This window comes from Myotis brandtii, unplaced genomic scaffold (assembly GCF_000412655.1).
Source record: "Myotis brandtii unplaced genomic scaffold, ASM41265v1 scaffold328, whole genome shotgun sequence".
Lineage (NCBI taxonomy): Eukaryota > Metazoa > Chordata > Mammalia > Chiroptera > Vespertilionidae > Myotis > Myotis brandtii.
This window is the reverse complement of record NW_005362626.1, coordinates 64,740-86,741: the sequence shown is the minus strand read 5'-3', so window position 1 is coordinate 86,741 and position 22,002 is coordinate 64,740. Positions and strand designations below refer to the sequence as shown.

The following is a 22,002-nucleotide window of genomic DNA, read 5'->3' as shown; positions in this document are numbered from 1 at the left end:
TCATGTTCGCTTCAGCTGCCTGGCTGCCAGCCGCCATCTTGGTTGGCAGTTACTTTGCATATCTCGCTGATTAGCCAATGGGAAGGGTAGCGAAGTTACGGTTAATTACCATCTTTCTCTATTATTAGATAGGATAGTTTTTTAGAATTGATTTTTAGAGAGAAAGAGAAACATTGATGTGAGTAACTGCTTGGTTGCCTCCTGTATGCACTCCAACCGCAACCTGGGTCTGTGCCCTGACCAGGAATCAAACCCATGACCCTTTGGTGCACAGGATGATGCCCCAACCAACTGAGCCACACCGGCTGGGGCGGTAGATACCATCTTATCTTTAAACGATAGCCAGTAGTTATAACAAGCAGTGAAAGTGTGTTTTTTTAACACTTGGCAACATTTTGCTTAGGCTTTCGGGCATGCTATTTTTAATCTTTTAATGTTGGAATTCTTTACTATTTTAGGTTCTGCTCTTGATAAAATCACAGCAAGTCTATGTGACCTTAAATCGAGGCTCGACTCAAGGACGTGTGTGGCACCAGCTGCTTTTGCAGAAAGCATGAAGCTCAGAGAGGACACTCATCACCTGGGTAAAATATTCTGTTGTTAATATACACACATATACACCCCAAAGCCTGTAACAACATGAAACATACCACATAAAGATACGGTTATCCACAGATCTAGGCTGTATTCAGTACAAACCTAATGTTGGTGAAAATTGTAGGAAAATATACAACTCTTCAGTTTATTACCAGGTAAGTTGTGTATCATAACTAATTGTTCACATTCTCCGCCTTTCCTTCAGGCAACTACATTCCCCAGAGTTCCATAGATTCCCTTTTTGAAGGAACATGGTACCTGGTTCGAGTGGATGAAAAGCACAGGAGAACTTACGCCCGGCGACCCTCTCCAAATGCCAACACTTTGAATGAAGGAGTAGGACTTGTGCATTCAAGCACAGCCACTGAGGTACAGGGAGCGTGTGGTGGTTGGTCGTGGGCTTTGGTGGGGGGACATTTCCATCCCCAGATTGCTGGGCGTGGGGGGCCTACCTGAGGCTTAGCAGCTTAGGGAATATCAGAAAGAGAGATTCAGAGCGGGCTTGGGGCTTGGGTTCCAGCTGTGCCCTTTCCCAGTTTTATAAAGTCTTTGCATTTAAATGGTTAGCATTTTCAAGTTTTAATAATACCAGAATTGAGGGGAAGACGGGTCTAGAGAGAGGCTCATTTGTGACACATCTTGGGAGAGAACATAAGGATAGGGTGTTGTGGCCCTCACCTCTCTTCTCTTGGGCCGTTGACAAAGTGGTCTCCAAAGTTGCCAGGAGGTGGCAATAATAGCTGTGCTTTGAATTCCTACTGTGCTCGGTACTTTATTTTCATTTTCTAATTTAATCCTTATCAAAATGGCCTTTTGGTTAATGATACTATGCCCATTTTAGAGATGAGGCTGTAAGAAGTTAAATGGCTTGACAAGGATCATAGCCAGGTTCAAACTGAGGACTTTATAACCTTGCAGTTATTTATTATATCTCCTCAGCACGAACTTGGTGAACACAATCTTGCTTCTTGCTATTATACAAATTAGGTAGCAGGTTAGCCTTCCGGCGTTTGGGTTGTGAATGGGAATGTAACAAGTACAGGCCGTGGCTGGTGGGTCTCTGGGCCTCCCCCTCTCTTGCTGTGTTGATAGTTGTGTAAGTTCACCATAAGGTAAAGAATGGTGTTCAGTTCCCGCTGTGAACAGTTATATAGAATATATTTAGCATAAACCTCCAAGGTTGCGCTCTGCCTTTCTACTGGAACTTGCATTAGCACCATGACTCAAAGCAGCAGTGACCTGAGGCAGCTTCTCCCATTGATTTTTAGCACATTCCAAGTCCTGCGAAGAAAGTGCCACGGCTCCCGGGAACGGCAGCAGAGCCAGAAGCAGCTGTCATCAGCAACGGGGAGCATTAAGAACTGCCGTGCCGTGCGGGGAAGACCCGTGTGGGCCGGGCGGGGTGGGGTATGTATGGGAACGGTTGGGAATGGGATGTCTGGGACAATATTAAAGGATTACATGTTGCTTAAAAATTTGTGACTGACATGGAGCCTGGAAAACTATAGTGTTCTTGGGAAAGTCTCTGCTCAGTTTGCTAATTCGCTTCCTATTGAGTCTAGCTGATGCTTACTGTACTCCATGATGTTAAGGGCTCTGCAAAACTTCATACCTCTCTGGCCATTCGTATGCATGAAGCTTAGTTTTTAAATGTGGTTTGATGAGTCGTTTGTTTCTGGCAGAAAGGAGCAGAGGTACTGGTCTTCGATTTTAATTTTTTTGAATGGATAAGAATTTTATACTTTGAACAAACAAGATTACTGAAAGTACCTGTGGTTTTTGATAAAAAGTTTCTAGTTTAAGGAATGTGCTCTTACATGTGATATACACAAACCCTGCTTGAAAATGGCAAGACAAACATGTTTTTCTAAACTCTGTACATTCTGGAGAGAAGAGTTGGAAACTGGAATGTGGCTTTAAATCCAGGCAGCAGTGGCGAGTGATTGCAGGGCCTGAGCGGAGAGGCTGGCCCTGAGCAGGCCTGGGAGGGCGGCCTGGTGTGTTTCAGCTCTGAGTGTGGCTCTAGGTCTGCCCTGAATCCGTTCATGCTGGACGAGGCGGAAAAACACTGAGATGTTACTGGAACTTGTGTATGAGGAAGCTTGTTGCTGCAGTCCTTCTGTGTACCCTATTTTGAAGAATAAACAAAACATTTTTTTGGCTGCCTTTTAAAAATTTTAAAAAGGAAGGATAGGGTAAGGCGCTAGTTACTCTGATGCGTCAGTGTTATAAATGCAACCGAAAGACTGTGTAAGTATTCTTTTCCTTTTTTAAAAAAAATCTGTTTAATGAAAATAAAAAGGTAAAACCCAAGTTTTTACATAGTTTAATCAGCCAAAATGAGTATTCCACTTAGATCTGGAAGTAGGATCTATAAAGCATTTTCTCAGACTTCCACCTTAAGAAAACCATGACAAGGTCCGAATAAGACTGGCTAGACAGTTCTGTAGATATTTTTGGTGCTGAACTATGACATGAGCCTTATAGATTGTAAAATAGAGCTAGTTGGAACTAATGTACAGAATTCAATTTTTAAAACTTTATTTGCTGTTAAATTCTGTGAAGTCTCAGTTATCTAAAATAAACGTACACAAATATGAAATGTAATGTTTCACATTGCAAGGTAATATGTAATGTAGTGTTTGTAAAATACTCTTGTCTAATATTAACTAGTGGTACTTTGATTTGTACAGTCATACTTTGTTAAAATGACTTCATTTTAACATCCAGATTAATAATGGAAGTTCAGATTTAAAGATCGATGGGAAAGTGGTGCATGCAATACTTCCACAAGTATTGGGAGTTTGGTATGTTTTAAAAAGAGTAACTTTTGGTGTCAGAAAAAGGGTTGTCTCAAAGTCCATTGCCAGCAATGGGCAGGCCCAGTAATATGGCACAGAATTAACTGTACACCTTATTGACAATGAGGTGAATAACTTTGAATAAAGTTTTCGGGAAATATGGCAGATATTTGCGTCTTATTTTTCTCTCCTAAACTAACATTTAGGCAAGAAATCAGCTGATAATCTATCTTTAAATATGGGCACTTCGCCCTAGCTGGTTTGGCTCAGTGGATAGAGTGTTGGACTTCGGACTGAAGGGTCCCAGGTTCGATTCCAGTCAAGGGCATATGCCCAGGTTGGGGGCGTGCAGGAGGCAGCCGATCAATGGTTCTCTCTCATCGTTGATGTTTCTATCTCTCTCTCCCTCTCCCTTCCTCTCTGAAATCAATAAAAATATATTTAAATAAATAAATAAGGGCACTTGTGTTATTTAAATTTATTCATTCACCAATTCATTCATCATTCAACAAACATTCCAAAATGTGATATAAACAAGGTACTCACTTAAGTCAGAAATAAAATTTATAAGATATATGGTCTTGCCTTCAAGGAACTGTCCCTCTAGTGTGGAGTGATTTATACTGATAATTTATTATTACACTTTAGACAAAGAAAGGAAGTCCCAAGTTGGGTGATAAGCATGTATGAAGTTTGCTATAATTTCTTTTAAATATATTTTTATTGATTTCAGAGAGGAAGGGAGAGGGAAAGAGAGATAGAAACATCAATGATTAGAGAGAATCATTGATGGGCTGCCTCCTGCATGCCCCACACTGGGGATCGAGCCCGCAACCTGGGCATGTGCCCTTGACTGGAATGGAACCCAGGACCCTTCAGTCCGCAGGCCGACGCTCTATCCACTGTATCAAACCAGCGAGGGCTATAAATTTTTTTTTAAATAGGTTTTTATTGATTTCGGAGATCGAAACATCAATGATGAGAGAATCTTTGATGGGCTGCCTCCTGCATGCCTCCTATTGGGGATTGAGCCTGCAACACGTGCCCTGATCGAAATCGAACCATGACCTCCTGGTTCATGGGTCGATGCCCAACCACTCACCCACACCGACTGGACTTGCTATAAATTTTTATATAGAGAGTTACTTTGTGTTCCTTGAAACAACTTAAGATTAAGAGTTAGCAATTAAGGATTCAGAGCAAATTCTATAGCTCAGCGACAGCTTCCAGCCCAAGGGTCACGTGTACATGTCCCTGGTGCTCCGGGGGTTTTAAAGAGAATTTCTGCATTGGCAGTAATTGGACTAGGTAATCTGAGTCCTATCAACTCTTTTGGATTGTATGAATTAGGGAGTACACTTAATTTTATGGTACTGATTAGCTCATTTTATCATGTCATGTCTATATTCAATACTTAGTAATAATTTCATTTATTTCCTGTCCCTCTGGGTCATTCAGAAAAAGGCCAGTGTTCTGTTCTCTAAGGTCACTTTTGCAAATTCTAGAACCCTAGGGATTATGGTTTTAAGAGTCCTTACCCTTCTCAAATGAATTTGTGTACTTTTCCCCTCACCTTCTGGGTTTTTGTTTATTTTTATGAACACTGATAATTCTGAGATTTTAAACACTAGAAGAAACTCAAATAGATGCAAGCAACCACTTTGGTCCTCTTGTGACTTAGTTGAAATACTTTCTCTTGTTCTGCTATTTGAAATGGCCTAAGAAACAATGAAGTAGAATCAACAGAACAAGGAATGTAACATGATCTTTTTAAAAAATATATTTTTATTGATTTCAGAGAGGAAGGGAGAGGGAGAGAGAAAAATACCAATGATGAAAGAGAATCATTGGTCAGTTGCCTCCTGCACCCCTGGGGATCAAGCCCACAACATGGGCAAGTGCCCTGACCAGGAATTGGACCATGACCTCCTGGTTCGTAGGTTGATTCTCAACCACTGAGCCACACCGGCCAGGCATAACATGATCCTTAAGTAAATTAGAGCTATGTAATCTTGACACAAACATGAACACTTTCTTTAAAATTTCTAGCAACTGCTCTTAATTGAACATAGGCTCCTCATTTTATTCCCTCTAATTGGTGGTGGAAGAAAATAGTCCCCCCCCCCCCCCCCCCCCCCAAATTGTAAAGGCAGTAATTTGATGCCGGAGATTATGAATACCAATCCTCAGGAAGTTTCTAGATCATCAGGACTCTAGGGTATAATTTTTTTAAAAATGCATTTGTATTTAAATGTTTACAAGTAAAAAAAACAAGGAAATCTTATTTGTCCTATTCCGTCTTTGTGTAGGCAATAATAGTAAGAGTTATTGAATTTTGCGAAAGCTCCCAACCCACCTTAGCAAAGTCTTGTTGGTCTTCCGGGTCCAGCACAAGTTGCTTCCATCCTGAGAGCTGCCTGGGCTACCTTACCCGGTAGTGAGCACTTTTCACCCCGGAGGGCATCACGTTCCTTACTCAGGCTTGCAAACTCCCACGGGATCTGGTCCCGGCCAGCACCACACTCAGTCCCACACTCATCCTGCCTTTCCTCCATTCCTCAAACATGCCAAGGTACTCCAGCCTTCCAGCCTTTGATCTATGCATCTGAAACCTTGGGCCCCACTCAGACCTCTGCCCTGCGGTCTTCACCAGGGTCTCAGAGAATATGAGAGCACCTCCCTTTGGATTCCTGCTACATACTCCCCTCTTTGGCCTCACTGCGATGTGGGATCCCCACAGAACTCACTTGGTACACAAAATTTCACCTCCCGGAAGGGCAGAGCGGTTAAGTTCCCCTGGGGTCACTTGCTGGTGACCGATGGTGGACACTCACTGGTGGGTAAATGCTTTTTCCTTCCATCCCCTGGGCAGACAGTTCTGAGCAGCACTCAGATCCTGCAGATCAACGACCAGTGTCCTGTGGCCGATCCAGCAACACATCTTATGCTGGCTTTCCTTCTCTTTGTTGTACTCCTGTGTGTCCCGCACCCTGGGGTCATTTCCCAAATAAATGACTTGCCTGCCAGCTTCTGTGTCAGGATCTGCTGTTTTGGAGAATTCAGGCTAAGACCGTTGATACCCGGGACAGTCATAAAATGGACCCTCGGGATGGGAGGTTGGAGCTGGTTTACTCATCAACCATGCAAACCATCCCATTGCGGTGTGTAGTTGGCAGAGTGATGGCCCCACCCCGAAAGATGACCATCTTTGGCCCCTGAGAATGTTACCCTGCATGGTGAAAGCAGATATTAAGGTTAAGGACTGGGAGATGGGAGATTTCCCTAATGGTCCGGATAACCCAAACCTAATTACATGGGGCCTTAAACGCAGACCCATCTGGGCTGTCGCCTGGTGGCCATGGGAGGATGGGCAGTCAGGGAGATGCACGTTGCTGGCTTTGAGGGTGGAGGAAGGAAACCACCAGACAGGGAATGTGGGATGCCTCTAGAAGCAGGAAAAAGCCAGGAAATGGGTTCTCCCTGGAGCCTCCAGAAAGCCCAGACCTCACACATTTCAGCGCAATGAGGCTCCTGCTGGGCTTCCATCCAGGGAGATGCACGTTGCTGGCTTTGAGGGTGGAGGAAGGAAACCACCAGACAGGGAATGTGGGATGCCTCTAGAAGCAGGAAAAAGCCAGGAAATGGGTTCTCCCTGGAGCCTCCAGAAAGCCCAGACCTCACACATTTCAGCGCAATGAGGCTCATGCTGGGCTTCCATCCCACAGAACTGTCAGGTAATACATTTGTGTTGTTTCTTGCCACCAAGACATCACGGCATCAGGGGAACCAAAGGCACTGCTGGTGGGCAGGGTGCAGTCGCCCTGCAGGCAGGGCAGCAGGTTATTGTCACTACAGGTGCAGGTGGGCCAGAGCCGGATCATGTAGCACCTGTGGCGCTTGACCAGTACAGGGCAATGATAAAGCCTGGGTTTGGCCAGCTTTCATTAACTGCTTTGAAGCCTGGGGAAAAAACTAAATAAGATGCTTTTAAGTCAGCCAACCATCGAGTCTACTGTGAAAGTCTGAGGGCCTTGGATTGCCGCAGAGGAAAAGCACCTGTGAGGCCCAGGGCCTAGTAGGGAGGGTGGCTGAGCTGCATAGGAAGTACTTGACCACCCTCTTTTATCAAAGTCAGGGCCTTGATAGGAAGAGAGTGGGAGACTAGGGTCTAAGTAACGAAAGGGAAGATGAGTCTGAAAATGTTGAAAACCGGCTCCCCTCACGCGGGTCTTCCTTGTCTGAAGACCCCGCCGAGGTCTAGGGAGGCAGATGCCTGCCTGCAAGATGCTGCTCGGCCTCCTCGAGATGCTCTTCCAATACCTTTGTTCTCCAAACGGAGAGCTGGGCAGCTCCCTACACATCCCGCGCAGAGAACTACAACCCTGTCCCGGAGGAAGTAGCTTAGACACTGAAGGAGCTGCGGAACCTGGCAGAGGTGCACTGTCAGGAGCCAAGGGGGAACGTGGGGGGAGCGGGGGAGGATCCTGAGGGCATCGGGCCAGGGGTGGGGGTGGAGGGACAAATATGAGGCAGGATAAAGGGCAGTTTGTTATCATGGGAGCATTAGTGAAGGGCGCCTGAGCTGGTCCTATGTTCTGCAGGGACGGCTGTCGAGGTTGGCCATGAGCTTGGCTCACAGTGAATGAGGCGCACACAGTGGAGCTGCCGTGGCGTAGTGTTTTCAGGGCAGGGACAGGAAGTTCCAGGAGGTTCCAGGAGGTGTGAATGTCAGAATGGATTCATTACATGAGACTGGAGAACCACCTGTTTCCCAGGAGCACGTTCCCTTCACTGAGGCAATGAGAGTGCGCAGCACCTGTTCGAACATCAGGGATTGATGGGGAAACGCTGCGTGGAACCGGGCATGCCTTTGCCAGGGACAGTGGGATTCCAGCATGGCAGAGGCCATGTGGTAATATATACATGTCAGGCAAGGTGGACATAATTGAATGGACATAAGGCTGGAGTGGAAATCAGGGTGTCTTGCCCTGCGGGGGCTTGTGACAATGGCTAACAGATCACAGAGTTCTGAGTGACAGCTGGCTGGAGTGTTAGTTACTTGACTTGCAAAACCAAAAAGAGAAAGAAAGGAGGCAAGTCGGTGAGCAGAGCCCGGGGTAGCCTGTCACCGTGAGAGAATCATGGCCCCAGGTGTAAGTTGATTGACAGGTCCCGTGCAGTGGGAGAGGCCAAGTCTCTCTGCTGCCACATGTGTATGCAACATATACACCCAGAATTTTTGAGGACTGTTGGATAAAAGTCTATGCTGGAACGATACCAGGGAACGGAGGATCAAAAACAGTTCACGTTTCTCTGGGATGGACATCGATTGTCATTTACTCTGTTACCCCAGGTGGTGACCAGTCTCCTGCTCTGTGTCAATAGTCTGAAAGGACCTTGACATTCTGCAGAACATCATGCCTGCCCACTGTATCAAGGTGGATCTAGCATCTGAAAGTGGCAGGTAGAGAACCAAGATGGTGCCATAGGCAAACGCCTGTACTCGCTGCCTCCCACAACCACATCAGAATTACTACTGAAATACAGAACCACCATCATTCAGAACCACCTGAAAGGTGGCTGAATGGAAATCCTACAACTAGGGAAGTAAAGAAGAAAGCACAGGAGGGGAGGAGGCATGGAACGGGCTGGTCCGACACCCACGTTTGCCATTATTTTAATCGGGAGGGAGATCTTCCCTGTTCCTGTGGAGGCCGCCCGTGAGGAGCAAGGGCTCCCAGCCCCACACCAGCCCCCCGGCCCAGGATTCCAGAGTTGGGAAGAGGAGGCCCAAAACTATGGGCTGTAAAAACCAGGAGGGCTGTGGCTGAGAGACAGGGAGACTGCTGGAGACCCACTTAAAGGGCCAGCCCACAAACTTACTCAGACTCCTAGCACCAGGGAGGCTTTGGGGGACCCAGACACATATGGGGAGGAACTGGATTGTCTGGCATAGGGGCAGCTTTCTCCCAGATGGGTGTTTGCAGGGGTCATTATTCCCCCATTGCTGGGACTTCCCCTGTCACAGGGCTAACTGGCAGGCACCATATCTGAGTCTCCATCAGCCTGAAGCACATTGCTTGGCCCTGAGGATTCCGAGACCCCACCCCATCCAATTTGCAGTCCCACCCAAGCTGTTTGCTCAGCTTTTCCGTATGAATGGCCAGTCCTGGCTCAGGCTTCAGACTTTGCTAAAATCTCTTAAACAAGCTGCAGCTGGAACAGCGTGCCCCATACCTATCAATAAAAGGCCCAAGTCCCAGCACTAGGCACTAGTACCAGCCTGCCTTGCTTCATAGCTGGGTCTAGCCTGGGCACCTCCAACCCCAATACAAATAGCAAATAGCCGTCTGAAGATCCCTCCGTAGCTCCTGCCAGGTGGCCCCACGCAGTGGCTGACTTTGCACTTCCCTGGAGGCCCTAGAACCAGTACACCCGGTGGACAACTTCAGATAATACCAGATTACAACTCTACACACCCACAAGCAACACACTCAAGGGGCAGACTCAGTGAGCTAAGCCCCACTGAAGCAAGTCTTGCTCCATAGGGGTGTCTCCTGCACAGCAGCTCTTCCATTGTAGACACAGCTGGTGTTTTGGAACAAGAGGAGATTGTAAATCAAGCCAGAATCTGAGCTAATACACTTCTTTTGGGGGAAAGAATGTATACCTTAAATTTAAATTTATTTAGAAATTATAAAAATGTCCCCACCAAGTTGACCGTGAAAAAGTTTAAAAGCAGCAACAACGACCTTGGTTAATTACCACCAGTCTGTCGCAATTTATAAAATTGAGCACAATTTGGATGTGTGTCTTATGCCTCTGTAGACACGGGGCCCTTTCTTTAGGTCCCGTTCTTTAGGGTCTGGTAGTATCATTACTGGGACACTCTCCAAAGCCTTCTTCCTTTGGACCCGATGCAGAATGATGCGATAAACCCCGGTGATGGAGCTGCGGGCATCTCGCCCTTGGTTGTTCCGAATATGCTCTTCTGTGATACCCAAATGTTCTAACGTGCTTTTGACCTCATTTTCTTCTTCTTTGAGGGTGCTGGTTTCTGACAAATGTCTGGGGTCAAGCTGGAAAGGTTCCAGAGGGGTGGGGTATGGCACCCCTTGCATCCACTCATGGTTCATGATGGAGTCGATCCCGTACCGCTCAGAGGGTATGGGCTGGAGGACTCCCCGGATGAGGCGGAGGCAGGGCTCCGACATGTGGGGAGGTACGTTGTACGTGCCCTCGAGGATGCTCTTCTTCAGCTTGGCCACGGTTTCTGCCCGAAATGGCATGGTGCCAGTCACCATGAAGTAGAGAAGCACCCCCAAGGCCCAGATGTCCACATACACGCCCACGTAGTGCTCGTCTCTGAAGAGTTCGGGCGCAGCGTAGGGAGGGGACCCACAGAACGTGTTCAGCATCTCCCCTTTTCTACTCACTGTGCTGAACCCGAAATCGCCCACCTTCACGCAGGTGTTGCTGGTGTAGAACACGTTTTCTGCTTTCAGGTCTCTGTGGATAATTTGGTTTTCGTGCTGTGGGAGGAGACAGAGGGGAGAACGGTCATTTCCAGAGTGAAATACCATCAGGAAATATGCATCAGCAGCTCTGAAACAGTGAGATGGTGTAATACAGGAAATTCAGGGGAGATTAACCACGTCAGCAAACCTGGAGAGCTGCCCTGCCATAACCTTTAGCCAAACAACACCCACAGGCCCCCTAGGGATGAAAGGCTTCATTTTCCTGTGGGGTGAGGTTGGAGTTTGTCCCGCACGTGTGAACTCGGGAATCAGACCCAGAAATAAGACCCAGATCTTACTGAACTACTATTCCAGAACGTAATGAGCCAATAGTCCTTTGTTTTGAGGTCATGGATGGGTTTTTCTGGCTGAGCAATCTCTTGACTCGGGTCAACCCCAAGAAGGCCTGGAGCCCTCCCAGCTTTCCCACCACGCTCCGCCAGGCGGCTCCTCCATCTCACAGAAGTCAGTAGAAGGGAGGAGGTGCCAGCAGCAGGAGCGTGCGGGTTGAGCCCAGGCCCTACCCCGACCCTGGCGTTCTGAATCCAGACAATCTTCACCTGCTCAGTCCCAATGACTCCTGGGATGTGCTTTACTATCGCTCTTGCCGATGGGCCTCCTGGGGTAAGCATCCAGGCTTTGGAGCCTGACAGCTTGGCTGTAGGTTCAACAATACCAGCTGTGTCAGTTCGCTACCTTGTAAAATGGGATAGGGATGGGCACCTCATGGGGCGTTGGGAGAACTGTAAATCCGCTGTGTCTGTCCCGCTCGGCAGGGTGCTGGTGCAGAGTAAATACCCTCCATGAAATTTGAAACCCTGTCTGCGATCCATCCTCTGGAGACCAGGGCGCCTGGCCTGGAGGACGTCAGGGCTCCGAGCTCCGGAGGACTCGGTCTGCACCCTCTACTCCTGGGTCTTCTGGTCTCTTCTCCAAGGAGGACGTGCTAGACTCCTTTCCCAACGGCTCTGTTGTGTGATGTGTCTGGCTTGTTCCTTGGCCCGGGAAGGTGCACCACAGCACAGGCCACTTAATGACGGGCTAAAGCGCCCGCCGCCACTGCGACAAGGCTCTTCTCTCCGGTCACTCCTTCCTCCCCCATTTCTTCTGCCTGCTCTCTTGGGTCCCCCAGGTCACTAGTTTCCTGCTGATCATTTGGCCAGGAGGTCACTGACCCCACAACAGCCAGGCAAAGGAGTGACCTAGAAACAGCCTCTCAACTAAGATCCCAGACAAGTGTCACTTGTCTGCCCATTGGACTGACTGAGACCTGGGTAAAGAGGGCAGCCGAACATCTGCGCTGATATTTGTGAAAGTGGTGGTCGGGTCTGCAGTCAGTTCCTCCTGCGCCCAGCAATTCAGCCAGCGCTACAAAGGGCACCGAAGCGCAGCTCTTCAGAGATCTAGGCGTAGCTCAGGAGTTGAGCGTTGATCTACTAGTACAGCGGTTCTCAACCTGTGGGTCGTGACCCCCTTTGGGGGTCGAACGACCCTTTCATAGGGATTGCCTAAGACCATCGGAAAACACATATTGAATATATGATTACTTATTGTTTTTGTGATTAATCACTATGCTTTAATTATGTTCAATTTGTAACAATGAAAATACATCCTGCATATCAGATATTTACATTATGATTCATAACAGTAGCAAAATTACAGTTATGAAGTAGCAACGAAAATAATTTTATGGTTGTGGGTCACCACAACATGAGGAACTGTATTAAAGGGTCGCGGCCTTAGGAAGGTTGAGAACCACTGTACTAGTATGAACCAGGGGGCACATCCCCAGGTTTTGGGCTTGATCCCCAGTAGGGGGCATGCAAGAGGCAGCCAGTCAGTGATTCTCTCTCATTGTTGATGTTTTTTTTGTTTGTTTGTTTTTGGGTTTTTTTGTGTTTTTTAAAAAAATATATTTTATTGATTTTTTACAGAGAGGAAGGGAGAGAGATAGAGAGCCAGAAACATCGATGAGAGAGAGAAACATTGATCAGCTGCCTCCTGCACATCTCCCACTGGGGATGTGCCCGCAACCAAGGTACATGCCCTTGACAGGAATTGAACCTGGGACCTTTCAGTCCGCAGGCCGACGCTCTATCCACTGAGCCAAACCGGTTCTGGCATTGTTGATGTTTTTGTCTCTCTCCCTTCCTCTCTGAAATCAATAAAAAAATATTTTTTTTAAAAAAAAAAGATCTAGGGAATGTGCTTTAGAAGTCCAGATTTAGCTACAAAAAGAATCAGGGACTAAACTAGGACACCAAAGTCTGAGCACAGAGGCAACAAGAGGTAGAGGAGTTCACGGAAGTCGAGAAAGATGGGTGGGAGCTGCTGTGAGATTGAAGGGAGTTTCAGAGAGACAGGCCTGCGCTGGGTTGTGAAGGGTGGATGGGAGTTGGAATGTGAGATGTGTTGATAGAGGAGAACACATCCTCAACACAGAGTTAGGAAGGCAAGGCCAAGAAAGAGCGAAGAGCTCTGGCTAGAGGAAGATGGGGTTGGAGAGATGGGCGTGACCAGAGTGGGTGAGTGTCATCGAGCTGCTCAGAGTGACTCCTGCTAAGTTCCAGAAGCCAGGAGGCTGCGTTGTCACTGGAGATTCCTGGGTGATGCTTCAGAGGCAAGGAGAATGAGCACAGCCAGGCTTCCGACCAGCAGAGGAGGGGCTACTGTCTGCCCTGTGAGACTGACACCCTCGGGGCTGCTGCATGATGGTAAACGGAAGCCACACGCTCCCACTGTGGGTAGAATGAGAGTAGACGCTCCTTCCTGGCCCACTCACCATGTGCTTCACAGCAGACACAATCTGGGAGAAGATGAACTTGCTTTCTGGTTCCGAGAGCTTCCCTTCGGTGCTAATTTTCCCGAAGAGCTCCCCGCCCCCCGCGTACTCCATCACCAAGTGGAGCTTGGACAGGGTCTCCACGACTTCGTAAAGGCGGATGATGTTGGGGTGGTGCAGTTTCTCCATGCTGGAGATTTCACGGGAGAGCAGCCGCTGGGTTTTCTGGTCTAACTTGGTCTTGTCCAGGATTTTAATGGCCACCTTTTCTGGAAAAAGAGAAAAGAATGTGCCAGTGTTCACAGGCTCATAGAAATTTAGAACGGGCTCGGCTGCGGCGGCTCAGTGGTTGAGCGTCGACCTATGAACCAGGAGGGTCACGGTTCGATTCCTGCCTGGTGTCGTTGTGGGCTTGATCCCGGATCGTGCAGGAGGCAGCCAATGAATGATTCTCTCTCATCGTTGATGTTTCTATCTCTCTCTCCCTCTCTCTTCCTCTCTGAAATCAATAAAGATATATTTTTTTTTTTAAAAAAAAGAAATTTAGAACCCAGAGGGACCTAGATCAGCCCCTTTATTTTATGAGACAGAGGTTAAATGGCTGTCCCCAAGCTCACAGAGCTCATCCCTGATCTTCCCTGCACAGGGCCTGATGCCAACTCCTGCCTCCCAAGGAGGTTGTAGTTGATGATCTTTACCCAGTTTTCTGGATGACATTGAAGTCCCTTTGCTTCACCAAGAAAGCCCCTCTTAATCAGACCCACTCACCTCCTCAGCCTCACCATCCATCACCCCTGTCCACCATCCTCCCCTCCTGTCCACCATCCTCCCCTCCTGTCCACCATCCTCACCTCCTTTTCACCATCCTCACCTCCTGTCCACCATCCTCACCTCCTTTTCGCCATCCATCACCCCTATCCACCATCCTCCTCTCCTGTCCACCATCCTCACCTCCTTTTTGCCATCCAGATATATTTTTTTTTTTCCTCACCTCCTGTCCACCATCCTCACCTCCTGTCCATCATCCTCACCACTGTCCACCATTCATCATCCCTGTCCCCATCCTCACCTCTTGTCCATCATCCTCCCCTCCTGTCCACCATCCTCACCTCCTGTCCACCATCCTCACCACTGTCCACCATTCATCATCTCTGTCCCCACCCTCACCTCCTGTCCATCAGCCTGACCTCCCATCCACAACTTGACTCCAACTGTTACAGAACCTTTTGTTGTTCCTTGAAAAGGGATGAAACTCGTATGCCTGGAAGCTTTCCTCTGCCTGGCTCATTTATCTGGTGCATGACCCCTTTCCTGTCCGTCACGCAGTTTACTCCAGATGGTCTCTCAAGGCCAGTCTCCAAACCACCCTCCTCCAGGAGGCCTTCCATGACTCCCATTCTATGAAGATCCTGGTGTCCCGATTCTGTGTTTCTCTGTACTGTAATCTCAGCGCGCTGACCTGTAAATGTTGACTCACACCTCCATGAGCTTGACAGCCTCTCTCTGCCTGGAATCCCCTTATCCCTGTGACTTGGATAATTTCTCCTCAAACCTCAAGACCCAACCCCAGCCTTTCCTGGTCAACTGACCCTTTCCTGACACCCTCGGGCACAGCTGAGCACACCCTTTGTACCTTACCGGGTGACATCACTTACTGATTGTTTCCTGTCTGTCTCCATTACATAGTGTGGGTCTCTATCAGGCTAGAATGTACCTCATTCATCTCTGTTAAAGGCCCAGAGTGAAGTGTGGGTACGGGAGAGTTTATTATATTTTTGAAAAGAGGAATAAGTGAACTGATAAATAAATAAATTGAGAGAGAGGAGAAGAAAGCGTTTAGGAAACTTGAGACTAGAGTAGCGAGAGGAAGACCAGGGGAGAAGAGGTCAGGAAGGGCACAAAGAGAAAGGGACAGACACCGCCGCCTCTTTCACTGTTCTCTGTGACAACAGATGGGACATAAAATATTCAGAAGCCAAGTGCATCATCTCTTTTGAGAAATTTCTAATCAGCCTGATTCTAATCATGATGGCTTCAGCCACCCTATCAGCTTGCAAGGCCTGGGGGAACCTGAGCTGTTCGCCACAAAAATAAACCCCAGCCAGCAGGGGCCTGGATTGGAGCCTTTTTTCTAGAGATTAGAGCAGCTGGCACTGGTTTAAAAACCACTGTCCTAGGAGCTGCCCCACAGGAGCCCTCGGCTTTCCCAGGAAAGTCTCCCTTATTTATCTCATCAAGCCTGTGTCCACGCTCCCTAGGACACCCACGACAATCGGCCAAGTGGGCTTTGTATGGGGACCATATTGATAGGAATGGCAACCCATATTGCCTACTCTGGCGTGGCCTGGCTATGGGACAGGCATTGAAATTCCCAGCAAGTCTTCCCAAACCACTCGCCAATGAGTCACCTTCCTCTTTTAGACGTACAGCTTTTATTTATTTATTTTTATATTTTATTGATTTTATACAGGAAGGGAGAGGGAGATAGAAACATCAATGATGAGAGAGAATCATTGATTGGCTGCCTCCTGCACACCCCCCACCGGGGATCGAGCCCGCAACCCAGGCATGTGCCCTTGGCCGGAATCAAACCTGGGGCCCTTCGGTCCCCAGGCAGACGCTCTATCCACTGAGCCAAACCAGCTAGGGCTAGATATACAGCTTTTAGAGGAACGTTCGCCCTTTCTTTCCATTCCCGTCCACTCAGAGTAGCCAAATGTCCCCTCTCCGTTAATAGCCACGGTCTTTTCGCCCTGACTCACTTCATCCTCTTTTCATTCTCCTGCCCGAGATTCTGTTTCCCAGCGCCTGAACAGCCACCTGTGCTCATCGCCTCGCAGGCCTCTGCACCCAGGTTTCCCTTCCTGTCCCCCTTTCAGTTCCACTTATTCTCATTTTTCTACTCTTTCCTCCGCTCGCTGGGGTGGGGGTGGGGGCCTCGCTGATGGGTAGAAGCCCAGGAGAGAGATGGGGCGTGGTGCCAGGACTAGGGTGTAAGAGTTGGGAGGTGAGGCTGGGATTCCTTTCTTCTGTTGCATCGGTCTAATGTGCTCAGTTAGCTGCCGGTACATTCTCTGGCTTGTTTGAACTTGCTGTTGATCTGATTTCCGCACTGCCTGTGCTTTTGACCTTCCTCCTCTTTGGCACATGGATCCCGTAACCAGAGGGTGACTTGCACCTTGGACAAGAGGCCAGTTAGCAGTGAGGATCTGATGCCAGTGAGGCCACCCAAGTGCCCAACTGCACCGCAGGAAAATGCCGTGCTCTCTGCAACTCAGGGACAAGAATGAACTTAATTTAGTGATACCACAGACACCTGAGGAGTCCAAGAAGGAAGTCATGTATAAATACCAGTTGTTGCTTCTCTTTCTCCGGTCCAGCCCACGCTGGAGCCTGTCTACGGAATCAGATGCCGTCTTGTGACTCCTGTCTCTATGGTGGACATGCCCTGTCACTCTGCTCACCTTCGCAGACACACCTGTCTGGACCTTGGGCTCTGTTGAGAGTCATGGGGCCTCGGGACCTTAAGGCTGCCGCTAACTTGACACAGGATGCCCTTGACCCCAAGTTGGCCCGTCATCGACTGGTTAGTGAGCAATCAGACAGGGGCGGGCAAAAGCAGGTTAACAATAGTAATAAATAATACAATAATCTACACTAATAAAAGACAAAGATGCTAATTGACCGTACCTTTGCTATGCCCTAAGCCACGCCCACCAGCCAATCAGAGTGACTATATGCAAATTAACCCAACCAAGATGGCGGCCGGCAGCCACGGAGCTGGAGCAAGCAGGAGGCTTGGTTGCCTGGGCAATGGTTGCCTGCCCTGAGCTGGTTGTGGAATGCTCATGGCAACAAAGTTTCAATTATAGAAGCTAAATAAATCCCAGATACCTGCTTCCAGCCAGCCTCCACTGGGAGCTTGGGTGGCTGGGCGCCATGGCCAGCCTGCAAACAGCCATCAGCCCCTCTCCCAGGCTGGCCAGGCACCTCAGGGGGGAGCCCTACCCTGAAGGGGCTGTGGCCAGCCTGCAAACAGCCATCAGCCCCTCACCCAGGCTGGCCACACCCTCATGGGGTGAGGGTCCCCACTGGGGGGCTTGGGCATCCTGCAAACAGCTATCAGCCCCTCTCCCAGGCTGGCCAGGCACTCCTATATAATAAAAGGGTAATATGCAAATTGACCCTAACAGCAGAAGGACTGGGAATGACTGGTCACTATGACACACACTGCCCACCAGGGGGCAGATGCTCAATGCAGGAGCTGCCCCCTGGAGGTCAGTGCACTCCCACAGGGGGAGCTCTGCTCAGCCACAAGCCAGGCTGACAGCTGCCAGTACAGCAGTGGTGGTGGGAGCCTCTCCTGCCTCCTCAGCAGCACTAAGGATGTCTGACTGCAGCTTAGGCCTGCTCCCCGCTGGCAAGTGGACATCCCCTGAGGGCTCCCGGGCTGCCAGAGGGATGTCTGACCGCCAGCTTAGGCCCAATCCCCCCAGGGAGCAGGCCTAAGCCAGCAGGTGGTCATCCCCCGAGGGGTCCCAGACTGTGAGAGGGCACAGGCCGGGCTGAGGGATGCCCCCCCCCCAGTGCACAAATTTTTGTGTACTGGGCCTCTAGTGTATGAATAATAATACAAGAATAAACTCTGTGATTCACGTACTCATAACTATAAACCTACTTTTGCCCACCCCTGTGTTCTCTCTCTTTAAAATCTGAGCTGAAATAGAATGAAACATGTGGATGGAGATGGACAAGAAAGCTGAGAGTGTTTAGTATGTGGCAGTGGGACACGCAACCATCATTCTTGGCCTTGTGCCTTCTGACAACGGGGCAGAGCAGCTCGGGCTGGGGCCTAGGAGAGAACATGTCAGGGTGGACTCTTGGGGAGAGGGCAGAGCGAGCCCATGGGCTTAGGAAGTTGTAAATTGTACAGATCACAAGGGTTCCTTTTCTGTGTTGTAACTCCCTTTGATCATGTCCAGGCTTCAGCTAAGCAAGAGGTAAGCAGGGAAGAGCCCACACGGCCCGGTTCTCCGCAGGGTTCCTCCCTGCTCCGCCCCCCCCCCCCCAGGCCAGTGTGCTGGGCGCTGCTGCAATAGGACCCAGCGTGACTGGTACCCAGCAGGGGTGGGCCTTTGGTAGACAGCAAGGAACCCAGCAGCAATGAGGACGGTGCAGAGCAGACAGTACGGAGAGGGCCGGCAGGAAGTGAGCAGAGGTGGTCCTGAGAGCAAAGCCCTTTTCCCCCAATATAATACAAGTAGCAGCCTCGGGTCAGGAGGGGAGACTGGAGGTCTCCAGGCCGTTCTGCGTCATTGGCGTTGACACACAGATACAAACGGGAGACATAAACAAAAGCTTGGACTGTGAGTTGCCTTGGAACCAAGCCACACTCCACGTCAGCAGGACAGAGCCCTGCAGTGTTTTTTTGTTAATCCTCACCTGCAAGTATTTTTTTCCATTGCTTTTTCAGAGAGAATGGAAGGGCCAAAGGGAGGAAGGGAGAGAGAGAGAGAGAGAGAGAGAGAGAGAGAGAGAGAGAGAGAAGAGAGAAACATAGATGAGAAAGAGACACATCGACTGGTTGCCTCCTGCACTCATCCTTGAGGGGAGGGGACCGGCAGGGAGTGCACCCACAACCCAGGTACATGCCCTTGACCAGGAATCAAACCTGTGAACCTTCATTACGTGGGCAGAGGCTCTAACCACTGGGAACACCAGCCAGGGCCCCACAGTGTTTGAGTGAATTCATTCGCATGGTGTAGGGGGAGAGTGTTTGGGGTCAGAATCATCTAAGGTTGAACTGCTGAGGCCACATGTAACTTCTGTGGGTCTCAGTGTCCCTATCTGCAAAGTGGAAACAAAAACATTGTCCTCACACCCTTACCGTGAAAATTAACTGAAATAACAGAGGGCAGGGCTCAGGTGACAACGTGTCACTGGCTTCCTGGCCCTGGGCTCCTGGCCCCGCCCCGCACTGGGTCCCGCCCCCACGGGGCCGCCTGGGCGGCAGGTCCTACCTTTGGTCAGGGAGTGAATCCCCAGCTTGACTTGGGAGAAGTTCCCGCTGCCGATTTCCCCGCGGATGCGGTAGAAGCCGATCCGCTTCCCCAGCGTGATCTCTCTCACCACCTTCTCGTCCTGGGACATGTCCCGGGTCAGCTTCTCGAAGGGCGTCAGCTGGCGCGCCTGCCCCTCGGCCTCCTCCTGGCTGCACTCCGTGGGGCAGCCACTCTCCACGCTGTCCCGCCGGTCCCACCGGGCGCAGTGCGGGCTCACCAGGCCGCCTCCATCCACGCACACTGCTGTCATCGTCATGGCACCGCAGCAGCTCCCGTCTCCATCTCAGCCAGGAGGCGCGGCCAGCGGCAGGTTGGGAGGCGCAGAAGGGGCCCCTTGGGTGGGCGAGGGGCGTTAGGGACCGCCAGGGCCCCAGCCCATCGGAGCCCGCAGAGCTTCCCCGGAGGCCCTCACCTTCCTGGGCCGGACTTCCCAGCTCTCACTGTGCAGGAGGGCGCATGCCCTTGCACCGCTGCCACCCCTGTTCCCCCCTGTCCGGCTGCAGGAACTTCCTGGCCGCAGTGCAGTCTGATGCTCTGTGCTAGGCGGCTGGTCCTGGGACCACGGTCCGGTTTGCTATTTCCTTTGAGGGTCAGAGGATCTATCACTGTGGAGGCCGCCGGGGCCCCGGCTGCTGGCGCTCAGCTCTGACCTCCCTCATTTCACGAGGCTCTTGCCGGCAGGTCGCAGGGCCCGAGACCTAATCATCTGGAGCCCCAGAAAGAAGAAAGCTGCCAACAGCCTTCCGGCCGGGGCGGGCGGGCGAGTGGAGGATTAAGTCCCGCTATGTCACTTTAGCCGGCCTTTATTTAGATGAGCCTTCCCCTAAGCCGCGAGCTGTCTCAAAAATTTGGCAGGTGCTGTTCGCCCTAAGAACAGAGAGGAAGAAAATGTATTAGCGAGGCGAATGAACTGCACAGGGTGGGTGACGAGTAAGGGGTCTGCTCTGTAAGCGCTGACCTGAGAGCACTATGCGAATTTCAGCTCGGATGCAGGCCTGCGGTAAATGCCCGATTACATGTGACTTAGCAAGAGGAAAAGGTACGTGCACCCGCTCCTCAGGCCTCGTTTTAGAAAAGCCCTCACAGCCTGCAAACACTTCTAGCAAAACAGGTTTTCTATTTTGTGATGTTTAGGAAAATATGCATGTTGCTTTGGGTTGCTTTATTTTATTTTTAAAAATATTTTTAAAATTGATTTTAGAGAAGAAGGGAGAGGGAGAGAGAGATAGAAACATCAGTGATGAGAGGGAATCATTGATAGGTTGCCTCCTGCACGCCCCACACTGGGGATGGAGCCCACAACCCGGGCATGTGCCCTGATCGGGAACCGATCTGTGATCTCCTGGTTGACAGGTTGACACTCAACCACTGAGCCACGCCAGCCAGGAGCTTTGAGTTGCTTTAAAACCAGATTTTTAAAATTATAATAGGATAGTCATGATGCTAAAGATTTTCTGTTAACATCAGTTTTCAAAAGTTCTTACATTGATTCAAATAAAAATGTTACGCTTCCAATGTAGTCTCAGTTGTAGGTTCTCCTACAACGTTTTCTATATTTTTTGCTCCTACTCGTTCTTCCTGTTGTCACTCTATGCCAAAGGCTAAATGTCCTCCTCGTCTTATTTCCTGGGTATTTTTGGTCAGGTGTCCGCCTGCCGGCCCAGCAGCTCATTTTGAAGGTGCAGGAGCAGAGGGTGAAAATCCGTGGCATCCTCAGTGAGAGGAAGCACTGGCCGCTAGACCGCCCTCCTGACCTGCTTTCCTGCCCCCTCCGGGAGGAAAGACTCACTTCCTCTCGGAGCCCCCCCAACCCCCCTCGGCACTTTGTGCATTTCCCACAATGTCTCTCTCCGTGAAGGTGGGAACTGTAGGCCCTGCTGCCCCCTGTCTCCCTCCGCTCGGAGCACCGGGCCTGCAGACAGAAAGTGCCGCTAACTGGGTGTGGAACTTGATTTTTGGATTTGGGCATTGCCTTGGAAATGTGAATCTTCACTCTGTTGATGACATCACATTGTTACGGGTGAGTACAGGACTGCCTAAGGCACCTGCCCCTCATACTCCTGTCTCTCAGAGCTTGGCACCGTGCCAGGCATGTAGTCAATAACGTTTCATGATGAAGGGATGCACTAACTTAGAATTCACTGACCGTTACATTAGGCAGGATTTAGTAGAGGCAAGTACCTTTATGTATCAACTAATGACACACTCCCAACATTGGCTTGAATTATTTCAGAAGGCTGATT

At 49.7% G+C, this 22,002-nt stretch overlaps 2 protein-coding genes across 4 annotated transcripts in view; one reads left to right on the top strand and one right to left on the bottom strand.

The window, feature by feature from the left end:
- The window catches only part of HMGCS1 (3-hydroxy-3-methylglutaryl-CoA synthase 1 (soluble)), a 13,138-nt gene extending 9,575 nt beyond the window's left edge, over window positions 1-3,563 (top strand). The window contains exons 8-10 of the mRNA XM_014543528.1: window positions 459-584; window positions 803-966; window positions 1,866-3,563. Of these exons, the coding sequence (XP_014399014.1) occupies window positions 459-584; window positions 803-966; window positions 1,866-1,955 (380 nt within the window). The 3' untranslated portion in view covers window positions 1,956-3,563. The remainder of the gene's footprint in view (window positions 1-458; window positions 585-802; window positions 967-1,865) is intronic.
- A 6,501-nt stretch (window positions 3,564-10,064) lies between these two features.
- The window catches only part of NIM1K (NIM1 serine/threonine protein kinase), a 26,555-nt gene continuing 14,617 nt past the window's right edge, over window positions 10,065-22,002 (bottom strand). For all 3 annotated transcript variants that reach the window (XM_005871029.2, XM_005871028.2, XM_014543527.1), the window contains 3 exons: window positions 19,718-20,626; window positions 13,698-13,966; window positions 10,065-10,930 (listed from right to left, as the gene is read on the bottom strand). In XM_005871029.2, the coding sequence (XP_005871091.1) occupies window positions 10,181-10,930; window positions 13,698-13,966; window positions 19,718-20,015 (1,317 nt within the window). In that variant the 5' untranslated portion in view covers window positions 20,016-20,626 and the 3' untranslated portion in view covers window positions 10,065-10,180. The remainder of the gene's footprint in view (window positions 10,931-13,697; window positions 13,967-19,717; window positions 20,627-22,002) is intronic.